Below are 19,705 nucleotides of genomic sequence, written 5' to 3'. Positions count from 1 at the left end.
CTTGTCTATTTTTTTACCTTTCCTAGGTGAAAAAATCAAGGCCATTTCCTTCATAATTTTTTTATGGCACAATAATATTCAGTTAAATTTCATATCCTAATGGGCACCTTCTTAGTTTCCAATGATTTCTGACCCCAAAAGCATCTGCTATAAATATTTTTGCATACTCATATTTACAAAAGAGATATTTTTTTCTTTCTTTGATCTTATAGGTAATAGATCTAATAGTGGTATTGTAGGGTGAAAGGTTATACCTAGTTTAATAATTTAAGATAGTTCTGATTACTTTCCCAGATGGCTGGACCAATTCACAGCTTCACCAGCTGTGTCTGTTTTCCCTCAGCTCCTCCAGCATTTGTCTTTTTTGTTTGTTTTTGCTTTTGGTTAACTTTGCCAATATAATGGATGTGAGATGGAACCTCTGAATTGATTTTTTTTGTCTTTGTATTTTTTTTTTTTTTTTGCAGGGCAATGAGGGTTAAGTGACTTGCCCAGGGTCACACAGCTAGTGTCACGTGTCTGAGATTGGATTTGCACTCAGGTCCTCCTGAATCCAGGGCCAGTACTTTATCTACTGTGCCACCTCGCTGACCCCTGTGAATTGCTTTAATTTTCATTTCTCTAATTTTTAGTGATTTGGAACATCACTCTTCCTAGGTTAGATTATTTTCCTCTGAAAAATTCCTGTTCCTATCTTTTGACCATTTATTGATTGGGAAAAGGCTCTTCTTATAAATTTGAATCCATTCCTTATATATCTCCTATAAATGAGACCTTTATCAGAAAAACTTGCTGCAAAGATTTTTCCCCCTGGTTAACCTGCTTCCCTTATTTTAGTTGCTTTTGGCTTTGTTTGTCCAAAACTTTTCTCGGTTCTATACCTCTACCTTTCTTCTCTTTTCCTTGCTTAGAGCCTAATAATAATTTTTTATCGTTTCTTTTTAAACCTCTCTTTACAATCCATCATCTGTGGTTAGAATTTATTTTGCTTATAACTAATCCCTCCCTGAAGTTACTCTCTTATTCTCCATTCTCCTCTCTCCCTCTATTTCTGTTCCTAGCTGTATATGAATGCTTCCTTTCTTTAACCAATTCAGGGAAAGGTAAAAGATAATGTGTCACTCACTCCCCTCTACCCCTTCTTTCTTGTTCTTTCAATCTTCTACTAATACACTCTGGATTATGTGAGATAATTTTTTCCACTCTTCCTATCCCTTTTGTTCTCCATAGTGTATTCCTTTCTCCCTTCCATTCCTCTGTTTTTTGTTTGTTTTTAAATCAAAATGCAACAAAGTCATTCCAAGGCCCTCTGTCTTATTTGATTCCCTCTATTGACTCCTGATATTAGGTTTTTGCGAGGACACTTATTTCCCTCATTAGAATGTATGTTTCATCCTTTTTTAGTCCCTTCTGATTCTCCTGTTTGTAGTTCAAAATTTCTGCTCAACTCAGTTCTTTTCACCAATAATGTTTTTAAGCTTCTCTTTCATTAAAGTTCCATTTTTCCCCATGTAGGTTTATATTCAATTTATGCTTTTTAGAATATCAGGTTCCAAGTTCTGTTTCTTTATACTGGTAGCTGCTAAATCTTATGTGATCCTAACTGTAGCTCTTTAGCATTTGAATTCTTTCATTCCAGTTGCTTGTAATATTCTTCCTTTGCCCTGGAAGCTTAGGATTTAGGCTGCAATGTTTTTAGGAGTTTTCACTTCTGGGTTTCTTTCAGGAAATTTCCAGTGTATTCTTTCTATTTTCTGTTTGTCCCCTGGGTCCAAGAAATCTGGGCAGTTTTTTTTTTTCTCATGAGTTTTCTTTCTTTCAAGAGATCTTGAGTGACACGTGATTATGATGGAATATTATTGTGCAATAAGAAATTATTGAGGTGGGGGTGTTTTAGTGAAACATGGCAAGACCTATGTGAACTGATGCAAAGTAAATTGGAAAGAACCAGGAGATACAGTAACAACAATATCGTAATGATGATTAACTGTGAAATATTTGGCTACTCTAATGTTAAGGGCTAAAATTCCAGCTAAACTGTCTAAAATATCTAATGAGTGGTCGCCAATAAATTATAAGCTTTAGCAAGAGTTAGACTTTTAAGCATTTATTAAGGAGAATAAGAATTTGGTAAAGAGAGAGAAAGGCCTAGATTCCTATCTATTAAAGGGAGAGCACATTTCTAACTCCACTCTCCACCAGAGTCCAAAGGAAAGAGAGAGTGAGACCGAGCGCCAGTCTCTTCCTTCCTCCTCCCACTAGCCTGCGTCACTTCCTGACGCCAAAGAAAAGACTCCTGGTCTTGCCCTCAAAGACCTTCGCTTCATAGGCGGAACTCTTCTACAGTAAGTCTCCAGCAGGTGGCGTCATTCCAATTGTTACAGTCCTCCCTTTTGTTCCTCAAGAAACAAAATGTTTCCTTGACGGAACACTAATCAATATAGTAATCCAAGACAATTCCAAAGGGCTCATGATGAAAAAATGCTACCCACTTCCAGAGAGAGAACGGATGAACTATGAGTGCAAATTGAAGTTTATTTTTTTCACTTGTTTTATTTTTCTTGCTTTTTAAAAAAAATATGGCTGATATGGAAATTTGTGTGTGATTTCACAAGTATTAATTGATATATTGTTTGCTTTCTCAGTGGGTGGAAGGAGGAAGAGAGAATTTAGAACTCAAAGTTTAAAAAGAAAAGAACATTAAAAATAAATAATAGATTGAGAAAAATACCAAGAGAGGAAAAATAATCACAGTGAGGGGGGAAGAGTAGATTTAGAAGTTAGTTATAGAAAAGGATGAAATAAGAAGAGGTTATGGTCCAGATAGAGAATATTAGAGTTTGTAATCCAGGACATGTAACATTTATGGGTCAGAGTTTAAGCTGCTCAGGCTGGCCATACCTGTAGTCTGGTCTCTGGGTCTGAGTTTGTGTCTGGGCAGCAGCACTCTGTGCTTGCCCTGGTTGGAGCATTATCAGATTCTTACTGGCCACAAATGCCATCAGCTAGCTGGATGTCTGCAGGTTTAGAATGACAGAATTGTAGGCTCCCTTGGGTCCTGAGCTCCTGACCTGGTTATTCATTTGTAGTCTTCAGACTGGGCTGGGGGCTGGATCTAAGATCCAAGGGTCAGAGCCCCATAGTGAGTGCTTACTAATGTTCTTTCTGCTCTTTTGCCCAGTATGCATAGCTTCAGGCTCCCAAACCTTCTTTGCCTTCTTTGACTGCCAGGGTGCAAGCCCCTTCCCAAATCCATACAGGATCTGTAATTCAGTTTGAGGTTTTTATAGGGATGCCATTTGGGAGCTGTTCCAGTGCCCTGCACAGTTCCAGGCTCTTGTGTACTACATCTCAAACCTCTTATTGCTCTAGTTCATATCCCCAAGCCACTCCCTAACAGAAGATTCTTTTCTCTGACTTCCTGGCTAGACCCTGTCACCAATATCCTATTTGGTTGACCTGGGCTGGAAAAATAATTCATTGCGAATTTCTTTGTATTACTTGATTGGTACTTGGTTTAGTTTGTTTTTTAGGTCTTCTTGAACTGTGGGTTGTGACCCCATGTGGGCTCGTATAACAATGTGGGTGGGGGTTGAGAAAAATTTGGCAGCAAATGTTTCATTCCTATACCTATTTTATGTAGTTGGGGTTATGTAAAACTTTCTCGGGCAGCTAGGTGGCGCAGTGGATAGAGCACCGGCCCTGGAGTCAGGAGGACCTGAGTTCAAATCTGGCCTCAGACACTAAATACTTACTAGCTGTGTGACCCCGGGGTAGTCACTTAACCCCAATTGCCTCACTAAAAAACAAAACAAACAAAAAAAACTTTCTCAGGCCAAAAGAGGTTGAGAGAAAAAAGTTTAAGAAGCCCAGGTTTAGAGGGAATTGGGGCTAATACTGCATCTTCTTACTTGGCTATTGTGTTTGTTCTCAAAACTCATTTCTAATCTTCCTCTCTTGGGGGTGGGGTGGGGATGGGAGGTCTTTCCTGGCTCCTTCAGCTTCTAGTGCCTTCTCATCTAAGATTTCCTTCCGTTTGCCCTCTCTGTCTTGTACAGACCTAGGTGTAGGTTGTCACCCTGTTAAAATGGAAACTCCTTGAAGGCAGGCTTTGCTTACCTTTCTTTGTATTCTCAGCACTTAACATGATACCTGGTACGTGGTAAGTGCTTTTTGATTCATTTTTCAAAGTTGGGGAATTCTGAGAATGCCAAATATCTCTATAAGTACAAAAACATTTCTCACTTAGTCCATTGATGCATGTTTGTTCTGCCCTGGCATGCCAGGCCGTGGGCTAGGCCTTGAGGACAGACAGTAGTGAAACAGCCGCTGCCCTTAAGGAGCTTACATTGTGCTTATTGAAACAACATCATAGCCTGTCAGAAAAGACAAAAAAGCCGTTTCCGGGGGCCTCTAGGAGTTTGGGGGAGGCTTCAGAACTGGTGGTGGTTGTTTTTTAACTTTTGCTTTGAATTGAATTGATGCAAATGATCATAGTTCATCTAACCTCTGAGAGCACTTGCATTCTTGTCATTACACCACCAGCATCCAGCGCAGTGCCTGGCACCAGCACTAGTAAATGCTTGCTAGTTACAAATGTAACTGAAATGCCAGCGGTAGAAAAATGAAAGGAGTAGAAAGAAGTCTGTGACTGTGTGTGTTCCATATAGGTGAATATGTATGAAAATGAAAATATTTAATTTTATTGCTTAAAAACGGATTTGAGACTCTAAAGGTAGTATTGATTCTTGAAATTCTTTATCTAGCTTAAATCAATTATTTTATTATCTGGCTTCTCAATTAAGATAGCTCTTAAGGGCAGTCTTTTTTTTTTTTTTTTTTTTGGTGAGGCAATTGGGGTTAAGTGACTTGCCTAGGGTCACACAGCTAGTAAGTATTAAGTGTCTAAGGCCGGATTTGAACTCAGGTCCTCCTGACTCCAGGGCTGGTGCTCTATCCACTGCACCACGTAGCTGCCCCGAAGGGCAGTCTTAAATATAGATACCATACTTTTTTTTTTAATCGTTTTTTTCCCCTGTGTCATTGAAACATTTTCACTGTGACAAAATAGGCAGGGTTTGGAGTAAGGAAGATTATGTTCAAATTGTCTGACTCGACTGCTTTGATTAACTCTGTTTGGTGAGCAAGTTCCCTTACCAGGAATTTCCCTGCCATGGTAGAAAAATTACAGATTCTTTGTTAATTTAGATCAAACTAACTTTTGTTTCATTGATTTATATCTGTAGTAATGTGAATCAAATGATTGGTTAAAGCTTTGTGGCTCACCTGAGTTTTGTCTGTTTGTGGTATAGTCTCTATTTTTAATATTTCTAGTTTAAACTACGGAGGAGGACATTCATCGCAATCTGAAACGGATCTTCTTCACAGACAGAATTATGGCACCTCTCATCAGCTTCCTGGATATGCTGCCACACATTCCTCTGGTAACAGTTCTTTTGTTAAGTCTGTCATGATTCCCTACAAATTTCAAAAGGGGGGGGGGGGAGCTGCACAGATTTTGAGTTGTGAATATGGAGGAAAAGAGCTAAACTGAAAGGAAACTGAAGTCAATATGAGAATGAAAACTTTCTATCATACTAATGGATTAATAAAGATTGTTAGATTAAAAGATTTACATAATATTCAGAGACATGAAACAGTTTTGTTGTTGAGACCGAGTCTCCTTATCTTGCCCAGGCTGTGGAAGCACAGCAGCCAATCCCAAGCCTGATCTTACTCCTGATCAGCACAGAAGTGTCTGATATCAGTAGGAAGATCCCCTCTACTTAGGCAGCCTTTTGGCACCTGTGTGCTCACCATCTTGGTGCTGGATTTAACAATGGATCCCCACAGGCTTTAGCCCTGCTGCAGTTCAGAACTCCTGAGTTTAGGTCATCTATTGGGCCCAGCCTCTTTCACTAAGTAGGGATTATAGGTGGGCACAATGAAGCCCTAAGAGACTATAAAATTTTTTTTCTTTTTAAATTTTCTTTGATTATTTTCCAGTTACATATTACATATAAGGATAGTTTTCAACATTTGTTTACATTGATTTTTAGTTCCAAATTTTTCTCCCCCCCCCCCTTCCTCTGTCCTCCCCAAGACCGAAAGCAGTCTGATATAGGTTGTGAGACTATAAAATTTTTAAAGTAAATTTTAATTTAATTGAAACTCAGCATTATTGGGGAAGAATTTTCTTTATTTCAGATTAATTGTGAACTTCAGGAACTTGTCTTTGTAAATGTGGGTGGAAACATGTACATTTATTTTTGTAATATATTTTATTTTAACATTTAGGTCTTTCTGGAATATTTGATACAAATATGAACAGTGCTGGCTCTAATACTAAAGAATCTTCAGTGATGAATTTTCTATCTGCTATTGAATCCCGAACTGTTCCAGCCACTACTTCCGGAGCTACTCTTTTACCACAATTCAGGGCTTCATCCTGGCAGACAGGTATTATTTTCTGAATTTTTAAGTTTTTCAGTAAACTAGTAACTCATGATCTAGCATAGATTTTAAAATAATGTGTACATAAGATTTCTCTCAATGCTGAAAACAAAAAATTGGTGTAGTCCTTTAAGAATATGTCAGGACTAGCTATACCAGATCTCAGAATAGCAATCATCAAAATTATCTGTTTAAAAGGAACAGAAGACTTTTTGGACTTATTTCAAAGGATCGTTGATACTTTCTTTGTAAATACGTATTTTGTTTACATTAATTTTTAATACTATTCTAAAAAAATAAAAATTCTATTAAGTTTTTAATTTAAAAACCATTGTGATCAGGGGCAGCTAGGTGGCGCAGTGGATAGAGCTCCAACCCTGGAGTCAGGAGGACCTGAGTTCAAATCCAGCCTCAGACACTTGACACTTACTAGCTGTGTGACCCTGGGCAAGTCACTTAACCCCAGTTGCCTCACTAAAAAACAACAACAACAACAACAACAACAAAAACCCATTGTGATCACTATCAAGTTCACAATAGAATTGAATTCAGGTTCTAGGTCTTTGAGTCCCAGAATATAGGCACAGTGAGATTTTTTTCATAGTTTTTTTGGGGGGTGCGGGGCAGGGCAGTGAGGGTTAAGTGACTTGCCCAGGGTCACACAGCTAGTAAGTGTCAAGTGTCTGTGGCCCCATTTGAACTCAGGTCCTTCTGAATCCAGGGCTGGTGTTTTATTCACTGTGCCACCTAGCTGCCCCCGATTTTTTTCATAGTTACACTGATTTACCCACCAGTGCCCAATTAGAGTAAGTTTAGATTTTTCACAGTATTAAACAGAATGGAAATGTTCTCTACAATTCCTCATTGTGAAATAAGTGACCTTGGAGATGGAAAGAGGGAATGATGACTTCACAACATCTTAGTGTTTCATCATAACTATGTATTTATTATACACATATAGGAATTTTTCTCTTTAAATTTGCTGAAGCTGCCACAAATTTATCTAGATTCACCATTGAGGTTCATTTGAGTTTTTTTTTTTAAGGCATGGTATGGGGATAGGAAGAGGCATAGGGCACATGAAAGTGTAATATTGTTAATAGCCATATGATGCCTCAAGTGCCTAAGAAAGACATCTGCCCAAGAAAACTTGAAAAAGGACACTGAGAATATCCGAAATTGAAAGGACACTGCAAAGTTTATAAAGCGCTTTCCTTACTATAATCCTGTGAAAGAGCTGTCTGTATGGAGGCTCAAACCTAGGTCTTTCCTGTCTCTCCAAATGCACCCTTCTCTACACGAGATAGTACTGTAGGGTAGAGCTCAGGGGTGTCTCCAGTTGAGGAGGTCAGAGGCTGCATTGCAGCCGTAGACACTTTCTTTTCTGTGTTGAGATGAACAAGTTGGATTTTAAAACTCCATTTATATTCCTCTGTACTATCCATTTGGTGACTGAGGGCTGAAGCTTTTTGGTCACCTTATATGACCAAGAAGGACTACTGTGGTATCATGAGATCCCAACTCTTCCCTAATCTGTTATCAATGAAAGTCTGCTGTCCATACCACACAAGTACAAACCTGGTAGATCACTACTATTGTTAATTGTGGTAAAGTTAGGAATTGTTGTTTAATCTGTCTGGGGGATTAAATTTGAGCAGAGAGGGTAGTGGTGAATGGGTCTATCTTGTAGGAATGGTGAAAGAACAAATCACAGAATTTTAAATCTCCTATTATAGCCTACAGGTTTGCTGTGTACCACCTGTGTACCTTTCTCTCACACCTCTGCATTTCTGTACAACACATCTATCTAGGGAATATGCAAAGGAATACATAAAAAAATCTTTCAGTTTGGAGACCTCCTGCTGTGAGGACTTCTTCCACCATTCACATATCATATTCTCTTGGTTTACTAGATAAACTCTGGGGAGTTGCCTATGGTGCATAATAGTTAAGGGACTTGCCCAGGTCTTTGAAAAAAGATGTGAACTCAAGTCTTCTGACACCAAAGCCCAGCATTCTCTTCGCTGTCCAGTGTTGCTTTGATTTTAGGACATAATGGCAAGTAATATATAGATAAGGTAAAACAGTTGCATAAGTATAATTTTAAATTAATTTAGGTTTTAGTTGTTTCGATAAATTATTGATGCCTTACTATTGCCTGTTTATACAGCTATCTTAATAATTAAAAACTAATTGTTAGAGTACCTGCTGTTGCAAGTGCTATGCTAGACATTTTCTCATTTTTCTAAGGAGGAAGCTACTTTTTGACATTTAACAGAGGAAGGGGAATCGAAATTGAAACAGAAGTGGAATCTACATATAGGGCCAGGGAATATTTCCAAACCATATGCTTTTAATATTTTCTCACATTTTTATTATTGTCATGCAATGTTTTTTTTGCTAAGTAGTAATAAATTTCAAATGTAAGAAAAACATGTTATGTTTTGACAACAGAAACCTGTTAATATTTTAAGCTTAATATTTAAAATGTATTTGTTACTTAAACTGTAGGCAGCTTAATGTTAATTTAACTATTATGATTTTTGTGCTCATTTAGTTAACTTTATAATTTGGTTTTTGGCTAGGTTCTTTTTGAAGGTGAAAATGGGTACCTATATAATGTGTACTTGGCTTTATAATTTTGTAATTACCCTATTGTAAAAATATGTAAATTCCAATTAGATACCCATTCATGTGAACTTAAATTGCATATATGAATTTCTGATTTAATAAAACTTCATTAAGTACTTTTGGATAGTGAATTTTAAAGTTCAGTAATTTTCTTTTTTTCTTTTCTCTTTTCTCTTTTCTCTCTCTCTCTCTCTCTCTCTCTCTCTTTTTGGTGGGGCAGTGAGGGTTAAGTGACTTGCCCAGGGTCACACAGCTAGTAAGTGTCAAGTGTCTGAGGCTGGATTTGGACCCAGGTCCTCCTGAATCCAGGGCCGGTGCTTTATCCACTGCACCACCTAGCTGCCCCCAAAGTTCAGTAATTTTCAAGAGTTATTTCTATAAGTATTTTTTTCCCTCATAGGCAAGGATGTAAGGGATGTGAGAATTTTTCATTACTGTAAAATCTGTACTGCGTATATAGATATTTGTTTAGTTGTACTATCTTTTTATAAATACTGGTTGTGGTGTTTTCTCCTCATAGGTATGCATTCCTCAACAGCAGCTGAGCTGTTTGTTACTGGAGCTTTGCCAACCACTGGAACATTTCCATCTACATCCACTCTTTCCACTTATCAGCATCCCAACACTTTCAGCAATAGAAACTTTGCTACCACCCCACCTCTGACACTTCAAGATACAACTTTCAGCAACACTTCAAATGGTATTTTAAATCCTCATGACCCTTTGCTACAAATCAAGGCTTCACAGGGTAGTATTCCAACCGCTTTGGCTTTTGAACGCTTGGGCAGTTCTGTGTTAAGTACCAGTGTACCTCCTCAGTCTTCTACATATCGTTCAGCTCAAGAGTCTGCACCCCATCTCTTACAGCCTCAGTTTAGCTTGCTGTCTTCACCCCTCGGAGGAGCCCAGCAAGCTTCTCAAGCCTATAGCTCATCAGTTTTTACTGGTTCTACTACATCCATTGAAAGAGTCCTTCGAGAATGTAGTGTTATTAAGCACCATCAGCGGCCTTCCAATACTCAGTCTCTTCAGGCACAACTGACTGGTTCACAGCATTCCTTACCTAGTTATTTTTCAAATGCGAGTGTAGCTGATTTCCAGGATACAACCCGGCAGCCATCTTTATCTTGTAACCCAATTGGAGATTCTACTCAGGTGAGCAATGGAGGACCACAACAGAAGACCTCCCAGGTCTCAGTGGGACTGGCTCAGTCTTACCCATCTACAGTTCCATCGCCCAGCTATCTTCCTACTTCAGAAGTAAAGAACGGCTCTACAAAGCAACCTCCAAGGTCAACTAAGACCCCCAAACCTCCAAGTGTGATGCCTCCTGTACTCAAACAAAGCTATTCCAAATCTTTACACAACCAGAGTTCTGTGATATCAGGCCAAGCACAAATTTATTCTACAGCCCAGCTACCCAGCCTTTTATCAGTTAGCCAGTCCCAGAATTATGCTTCCACGCAGCCACATGCTGTGCCGTCTGTCGTTCACTCCCAGGTTCACACACACAGTAAAGCTGAGAAGTTGCCACCCTTGTATAAAACACTGACTTTTTCTGGGCAGTCTCAAACAGTAACTTCTGAAAGTCACACAATTAGCTACTCCTCTGATCAGCAGCAGGTTTTCTCTTCAGTTACACACGAGAACTACTCTGCTCAAACGAGAGCGATTTCTTCAGTTAGCCAGTCTCAGAGCTACTCTTCGGGTCATTCTCAGGGTTTATCTACTGTCAGTCAATCACAAGTTTTGTCAGTGGGTAGCCCTTCAGAAAATTATACTTCAGGTCAATCTCTAACATTAACATCACCTTCTCTTCCATTTTCTTCACCTCAAGTTCAGAATTTGCCAGCTTCTAGTTCCACCCAGAATTATATTTCTCAAAGTGCTCAGACCCAAGGATCATCATCACCACAGTCGCAAACATTTTTGCCAACTGCCCAGTCATCTCCTTTTGCATCCCCTGTTCATTCACAAACCTTACAAAATAATAGATCTTCCTCTGATGTAAAATCTTACCCTAAAAGGAAACCTGATTCTACTATGTATACATCCTCAAAACAAGAAGATGATTTTCCAGTGCAAGATTTACAAGGGTTACAGCAGCCAGCATCTCTTGAATCACCAAACCACAGGTTGCCTGATGGAGAAATTAATGCTCAAGATCCAGCTTATAGAATTTCAAAGGCAGATGACAGGTATCCTCAGAGTGTAATTAGAAGTAATTCTTGCCTTGAAGGTCAAGTTGTTGGGGTTGCTCTACAAGAGCAAGAAAAAGAGGAAAGAATGGTCAACTCTATGACACACCTTACCCAGTCGATTGGGCCAATGCCTAATGTGTCAAGCCATGATATTAAGAAAGCATCTAATTTAATGCAGACTTCACAAGTAAACACCAATACAAAGGAATTAAACCAGCAACATCATCTTCTGCCTAAGGTTCATGAAGTACAGGTTCAAGAACAACATAGTCAAGCCATTCACTCTTCACCACAGATTCAAATTCAGACTAATGCTTTAAGACAAGTCCATCAGCTACCCCTGCCTAGTTCACAGGTACTTCTAGAGTCTGGGTATGACTTGCAGATTTTTCAACAATCAATTTTGCAGGCAGGCTTAGGCCAAGCAAAAGCATCAGCACAAATCCAGCCTGTTCAGAGTTCTCAGCAGATAGTACATCCATTCCTTCAGATGGACGGTCCTATTCTTCAGAGCAGTGGTGGACGTTCTCAGCAGCAGCTTCACCCTCAGAATTCTGAAGCTATTAAAGTGGATCTCTCAGAATCTTCTAAAGCTTTACAACAACATCTGGCAACAAAGGGCATTTTTAATCAACATGATTCAAAGAATCAGTTTGTTCCCCTTGGTTCAATGTGTTTTCCAGAGTCAATACTTCTCAGCGATGAGAGAAACGTTTTATCAAATGATGACATCTTAGCAGCTACTGCTGCAGCTTGTGGGGTTACACCATCTGATTTTGCCAAATCAGCTTCAGGTGAAACACTTCCAACAGTTGAGAACGGTGATGGCCCCAAATCCCATTTTCAGCAATCAACAGATATTAGGCATGTGACGCCAGACTTCAACACTCTGACAGCCATGGCTGGAAAACCAGAGAATCTAAACAATATTTCCTTAAATGGAGGCCAAATTACTATAAATCTTTCCTCCATACCTATCATTCATTCAAAGACTATGAATCTTGATCAAAAGCATCTTGAAACTCCTGATCAAAATATCACCCCCTCAGCAATTGAGGAGCAGCAACAAAGCTCTGATACAGTGAACAAAGCCCCTCATATTACTAATGAATCGGAAGAGGACAAAGATATCCCTACTGATGGCTTGTTAAACAACAGAGACCAGGAGTTTGTTCCTAGTAGTAAAAGTCTAAGTGGTGAAAGTGCTGTTTCAGAGAATGAATTTCATATGGCTGGTGACAATTGTGCCACAGGGGCCCAGAACAAAGTCTCACTTCCTCTAATGGCTATGGCACAACCTGGGGATATGATCAGTGTCAAGAATGAAGAAGATGACCCAGATATAATGCAGTTCAACCTCCAGAAGAACAGACTTACAGGAAAAGGGCTAATGAAGGAAGATGATAATATTAGCCAGAAACAGGTGAAATGGCCCCCACAAAATAAACGTCAGAATTCCAGGGGCACAGATACATGCTTGCCATTTTCCCCTCCTAGTTCAGAATGTTGTCATGATGGGTATCAGCATCAGGAAAAGATGAGACAGAAGATCAGAGAAGTGGAGGAGAAGCAGCCAGAAGTGAAAACGGGATTTATTGCCTCTTTTTTAGACTTTCTGAAATCTGGACCCAAACAGCAGTTTTCAGCTCCTGCTGTAAGAATGCCAAATCGAACTCGGCGGCCAGGGACCCAGGTTGTACGTGCACCGTGCCACGCTCCACTCCCAAAGACTTTGTCCACTTCACCTGCAGTGTCTGAAGCTGGGGGCTTTAGTCCTTCTAGAAAAATGGATGAACTCAAGAAAAACTTTGAAGCTTTACCTTCGTTTTCTTCTGATGATGAAGATTCTGGAGGATGTAGTAATGATCTTCAAAAGAGCATTTCCACTGTTTTATCTACTTTGGATGATACTTCTGATAAAAAAAATAAATCAGGTAAAATTTTACATTGGTAGTCATGATTGTAATTTAGCACCAGCACAATTTCTAGTGGGATTATTAGTTTTAAGCTTTTTTTTTTTTTCCTTAATAAAAGTAGGCCCAGAGATGGGAATGGGATAGAATATGTTGGCCTGTGGGTGGCATGTGTCTTAATTTGAAATGGCTTTGGGGGGGGGGGCAGCGAGGGTCAAGTGACTTGCCCAGGGTCACACAGCTAGTAAGTATCAAATGTCTGCGGCTAAATTTGAACTTAGGTCCTCCTGAATCCAGGGCCGGTGCTTTATCCACTACAGTGCCTAGCTGCCCGGAAATGTCTTTTTTAGGAGGAGGTGGCTACCCTGTTGAGGTGGATGCTGCATTGCTATTATCTTCTGTGGGTGGTGGGGAAGCAGGTTGATCATAACTGGCACTTTATTTCTTAGCTTCTGACAAATAAATACAAATATTGTTCTAGAAAAATTGGGAAATTCATTTGAAGTACTTTGGCTAAGAACTTTGTTTTGTGTTAGGCAAGGCAATTGAGTTCCAGGTAGAAGGGAGGACATGGAGCCAAGGGAAGGTTAAGGAAAGTATGAATAGAGAGGCCAGCAGGATTGCTAACCTCACCAACAGAACAGCAACTAGGAGCTTTCCTGGAGAAAAGAGTAGATGTCAAATCAATTCACTGTCACCAGACTGTGAGCAGGCACATGTATGTGCATGTTTGCAGGTTCTCACATGTTCATTTGCTGAAGATGGACTGAGGGTTGGTTGATAAGTCAAGATTAGAACCAGAGATGGAAGGGGAGATCCAATATAAAATGATTTTGGAAAAAGCTCCAAGTCAGTCTCATTGCTGTAAGGACATGCAGCAGTTTCTGCTTTTTTAAAAGCAGCTCAAGCATTTCCCCAGTCAGGCTTTCCCGTCAGGTCCTTTGATACTAAGGGACCCAAGCTTCTGATAATCTTTCATAAAGCAAGCTTGTCACTCCTCTGTTTCCCAGACATTAGAAGAGTCTGACAACCAGATCAAAGGGAACACTGGCAGATTCAGTGGGATTATTTGGGGTTTGGGAGTGGGGTTTTTGTTGTTGTTGTTGTTGTTGTTTTCAGGGCAGTGAGGGTTAAGCGACTTGCCCAGGGTCACACAGCTAGTAAGTGTCAAGTGTCTGAGGTCAGATTTGAATTTAGGTCCTCCTGAATCCAGGGCCGGTGCTTTATTCACTGCACCACCTAGCTGCCCCTGATTATTTTGTTTTTAAGTGGTGTTCTAAGAGTCAGACTATCTATGATGATGCACAGTTTCATTTGTCTTGGTTTGGAACAGCCTTTAGCTTACAAAAGATGCCAGATACTCATGTTCTCAATCTCTTTGGGCAGAGTTTGATGAGTTCCTATCTAAATATGTGCCCTTATGTAAGGACTCTCTCCTCAGTCCTTTTCTGCTGTCTCAGCACAGTTTAGAGATAATCCTGGATTGCTGAAAACCGTACAAGCAGAATACAAGTTCCAGTGGGCCCCACTAAGTTGAAAAGTATGTGGTTTGAAATATTGGGGGAAGCCTGTCTCTGCTCTAAGTTATTGGGAATTTTAGCTGGGGTTTCTAATAGATTGCTACTTACAAATTAGAAGCCATTGCACCAGTTTTGGCAGCAAGCATTTTTTATTAATTTGACTGAGTGTAAACCCAGTATAGAATGGGGGTGGGGGGTGTGGTTAGGAAGAACCTGCCCCAGGGTAAGGTAAGGTAAGTCAGTATGAGGCACCGGCACAGCCAGAAGAAAGAGCAACCCCCCTCTCCCCAAGGATTTTTATCCTCTCTTAGGTAGAAATGATTCACTGCACATTGATCCAAACCAGTTGGCCAGTATCATTCAATTCCATTGTGACATGACTTGGGGGGTTGCCAAGGGCCAAGGTGAGTTAACTTCCTTTAGGAAGTCCGGAAGGTCAATCTGCATTCCTTTTGTTAAGCTTCAGGTTTTTCCCAAGCTGGGGGTGGGGGGGGGGTGGGAGCAGCTTCTGGATTTCTCCTAGAAATCCATTATTAATAATTATTTTCTCACAAAAGCATGGAATTGTGTGTGTTACCCAAGGACTAATCTGAGACCACCTTTATCTCCCAGTGTATTCCTTGTCTCTTCCCATCCCAGAGAATCATTCATTTTTTTAAAAAGTAAAAGTGAGAGGGGGAAAAAAATTCATCAAAACTAACCAGCAAGGGGCAGCTAGATGGCTTAGTGGATAGAGCACCAGCCCTGGATTCAAGAGCACCTGAGTTCAAATCCGACCTCAGACACTTAACACTTACTAGCTGTGTGACCCTGGGCAAGTCAACCCCAATTGCCTCGCCAAAAAAAACCAAAAACCAAAAAACTAACCAGCATATAACAGTCTGGCAGTGTATATTGTATTCCACATGTGTACCCTTGCAAAGAAGGAAGAGTGTGCTCTTTCTTTTTCTGAATAAGGCTTAGTCATTATGATTACATACTGTTGTTTCTGTGTTTCGTTCTTTCAGTTTACATTGATAAATTATGTGTGTTATTTCCCTGCTTTCATAGACCTTTTTTTTTTTTTCAGTTCACAGGACTTCTCTGTATTCTTCATAACATGCAGTTACGTTCTTGTTCCACAGTTTGTTTAGCTGTTCTTTTCTTGCTATGACAAAAAGTGATGCTGCAGAGAGATACTTTGGTGTGTGTGGGATGTGCCTTTGACATCCTTGGGTGTTTGCTCAGTCCTGGGATCTCTGAGACAGAAAAGCCATGATAACTCTCAAGACCATCCCCAGGGCCATGGTGGGTTCTAGATCTCAGTGCTGAGAGTACCTTGAAGAAAAGGAGCAGCAGCACACCTGCTATACAAACTTTGTTAAAATGCAGTATGACATAGTGTTTTCTGAGTCAATATGCTGCAGGGGATCCATGTCTGTTTGAATTTGACACTGTTACAGTACACAGTAATGTTCTAAAGAGGCAGTGACTGGAGTCACAGGCCCAAATTGCATCTCTCCTACTTGGTAATTAAGTGACCTTTGGCAAATCACTTAGTCTCCGTGGACCTCATTTTCCTCTTCTATAAAATTAAGGGGTTGGGGGGTAGCTAGGTGAAGCAGTAGATAGAGCACCGGCCCTGGATTCAGGAGGACCTGAGTTCAAATCCGGCCTCAGACACTTGACACCTACTAGCTGTGTGACCCTGGGCAAGTCACTTAGCCTTCATTGCCCCTACCAAAACAAACAAATAAATAAATAATTTTAAATTAAAAGAAAAAAATAGAACTACGGGGTTGAATTAGATGGCTTATGAGGTTCCTTACAGATATAGATTGCTGATCTTATAGTTGTAGAACTTTTAATAAAGTCACAAAATTCTCCAGATTTCCAGCTTGCTTTCTTTTCAGATCTGGGGAGAGAACTATATTAATAAAGTGTGGAAAAGCCAGTGATATGGATTTATTTATTTATTTTGTTTGTTTTTGGTGAGGCAGTTGGGGTTAAGTGACTTGCCCAGGGTCACACAGCTAGTATGTGTCAAGTGTCTGAGGTCAGATTTGAACTCAGGTCCTCCTGACTCCAGGGCTGGTGCTCTATCCATTGCACCACCTAGCTGCCCCTATACCCACATCCGATGTGGATTTATTATAAAAGAAGGTGTGAACTCGTTTTTAAAATTTGATTTCTTTTGGTTTTGTGTCAGTTGCTATATTCCTCTCCTTGGTGAGTCTTTCCTTTTAGCAGAGGAGGAAAAAAGTTAAGCAAGAAGGTGTTTGTGGTTCTTAAAAATAGAATTTCTAAAGATTCTTTGATATTTTTAGTTTAGAATTAATGAAACAGTTGTTTGTGCCTAATCAAATTCCTAAGAATGTATATGAAAAACAGGTTTGAAAGGATAGTTTCAAGGTCATGTTGAGTAATCTAGTAAAATCTACAATCTCATCAAGGAATGCTTATAATGAAAAGAATTGAGGAGAAAAGTAGGACTCCCATACTGTATATACAGTGAGAAGCATAGCTAGATTTTCCCTTCTTCAGGTTCTTCTTCCTGGGATTCTCATTGGGGTAGAGGTAAAGTAAGAAGCCACTTAGGACAAAATACACAAGGAGAATATGGTGAGGATATAAAAATTGCTTTTTTTTATGAATACAGACATTTGGAATGCCAGAAAATTCTTGCCCTGGATCACACAGGTAGTTACTCTGTGGTGACATTTTTTAGATAGAACAAAGAATCAAAACCTCTGTTGCAAGATCTCTAGATTGATGACTGTGCCTTTCAGGGGCTAAGACAGTTGGTGGGAATGTATGAAGAATATAAATCCCTGCAACCTCCCTTTTCTTACTTAGTTTCAGCCAGAGGCACTGTGGACAGACTTGGTAGTGGTAATCAGTGGTCAGACAGGTGTGGCACATGAAGACTATCAGGGCAGCCTCCTTTTTCTTCTGTTCCTCTCCATCTATTTTGAAGAATTTTGGTTGATGGTGGTGATGGTGGTGGTGGTTATGGTGATGGGAACAGATGAAAGCTCAGCAACAGGCTGGGGCAATAGCAGTGGCCAAGGAGATGTGTGTTTGCAAGGTGAGTGGTAGGTGATCTATCAGTGAAATATTTAAGTGCCTATTATGTCTTAGGCAGTGTGCTCATCTCTGTTAACATAAAGACACAATCTAGCTGGAGGAAACAATGATAGGGAGTGGGGGGTGTCATTAGCAACTGAGCAAATCTTGAAGGGTTTCTTATAGAAGGCAGCACTGGAACCGAGTCTTCATGGAGGTGCTTGGATGGTCAAAAAGTTTTTAAAAAGTATTTGGAAACCATTGTTTTAGAGAGTGATCGGAATTGGGAAGTTCGCATGCATTGCTTACAATGTGTGTGAATGGTTGGTGTGGATTTTTCTCTTGAAAGGTCTATATGTCTGCAGAGGTCTTGTTTGGCTCATAGGTAAAGGGTCTCTGTTATCCAAAATTGAAGTCAATAAGCCCCTTATTCCATGATTTAAAAGCCAAGAAGTGGAATGTCTTGTTTGTGGAACAGCCAGGAGGCCTGGATTGAAGAGTACTTGGCTGGGAATAAGATGTAAGAAGACTGGAAAAGGAGGAGGAGGCTGGATTATGAAGGACTTGGAATGCCAGACTGCATTATGTGTTTGATCCTTAGATCTCCGGAGCCACTAGAGTTTATTGAGTAAGGGAGGGGCATTATCAGACCAGCAAAATGCATATTAATCCAAGTATGAGGTGATATGGGCCTGTACCAGACTGGTGTCAGTGTCAGAGGAGAGAAAGAGGCATATTCGAGAGCTCATGCAAAGGCAGAATTGACAGGCCTTGGTAACAGATAGGAAGTGAGAGATGGTAAGGTGTCCAGGAAGATTTCTATATTGAGAGCCTGAGGGGGGACCAGGAGGATGGAGTTGCCTTCTACAGTGATGGGGATAGTTGGAGTTGGGGAGGGTTTAGGAAGGAAGATAATGAATTCTGTTTCGGATATGGTGAGTTTAAAGACATCTAATGGACACCTAATTCAAGATGTCTGAAAGACAGCTGGAGATGTGATACTGAAGGTCAGCAAAGAGGCTGGGGCAGGAGAGGTAGGTTTGAAACTATATCAGGAAACTAAGAAAGACCCAAGATCACACCAGTAATATTTGGCAGAGCAGAGATTCAAATCTGAATCTTACTCCAAATCTATTGGGTTTTTTTCTGCTGCTTAGGAGTACACATTCTTTAAATATGTATTATGCATTATTATATCGGCAGTGTATTCATAAAAATCTCAGTCAGCTGTGGAATATCACTAGTGAAAACCTGTTTCTCATCAAGGATTGCCTTTTTGCATGTGCAGATTACTTTTCATAAAAGCTTATGTATAGATGAGAAAGTAAGCATATTGAGTTGGTAGTACTGATGTTCTCTGCCACTGTTTTGGGTAACAAAAGTCTGAGAGGGGTATGTGTACATATATATGCATGTATATATGTATGCACATCCTTATGTGTTTTCTCCAGGCACCTTTGGGACAGTCCCTTGTTGCCCTCAAAACTCACTTCTGGGATGCATCTCCTGTATGTTTGGTCTAGTCTAGCTGCTTTTTTTTCATCTTCTGTTCCAATTAGTTGTCTGTTTGCATTGTTCTTCGAAGACATGTACTAATTAATTAATACTATAGATTTTGTCAGCACCTTAATTTTTTCTCTTCTCACTCTATATTGTGGCTCCACTGCCCTAAGTGGTGAAAAGAGTATGTTTGAAAAGATCTGCAAAGATTTTTATTCCTAATGTATATTTGTTGTTCTTGTTCCAACTTTTAAATATCTTCAGAATAACTTTAACTGAGTATCTTGCCATGCCTTCTTTAGTGTTTCTCTCTCCTGCATCTTGCTTTTTGAAGTGATGGCATTGCTTATAATCTAACAATACCCTGCTCTTCTTTAAGGTTTTACAAAGAGTCTATATTCTAGACTGGCATTACCCTTAACTGCCATATTTCTTGTCAAGA

General features: G+C 39.9%; 1 protein-coding gene across 1 annotated transcript in view; it reads left to right on the top strand.

Moving 5' to 3' along the window:
• The first annotated feature begins 5,338 nt into the window (after positions 1-5,338).
• The window catches only part of QSER1 (glutamine and serine rich 1), a 42,571-nt gene continuing 28,204 nt past the window's right edge, over positions 5,339-19,705 (top strand). The window contains exons 1-3 of the mRNA XM_043970207.1: positions 5,339-5,444; positions 6,298-6,459; positions 9,605-13,219. Coding sequence (XP_043826142.1) covers positions 6,324-6,459; positions 9,605-13,219 — 3,751 coding nt within the window. The 5' untranslated portion in view covers positions 5,339-5,444; positions 6,298-6,323. The remainder of the gene's footprint in view (positions 5,445-6,297; positions 6,460-9,604; positions 13,220-19,705) is intronic.

This window comes from Dromiciops gliroides, chromosome 6 (genome assembly GCF_019393635.1).
Source record: "Dromiciops gliroides isolate mDroGli1 chromosome 6, mDroGli1.pri, whole genome shotgun sequence".
Classification (NCBI taxonomy): domain Eukaryota; kingdom Metazoa; phylum Chordata; class Mammalia; order Microbiotheria; family Microbiotheriidae; genus Dromiciops; species Dromiciops gliroides.
Note: the sequence above shows the minus strand (reverse complement) of the source record. Positions and strands in the feature narration are given on the sequence as shown.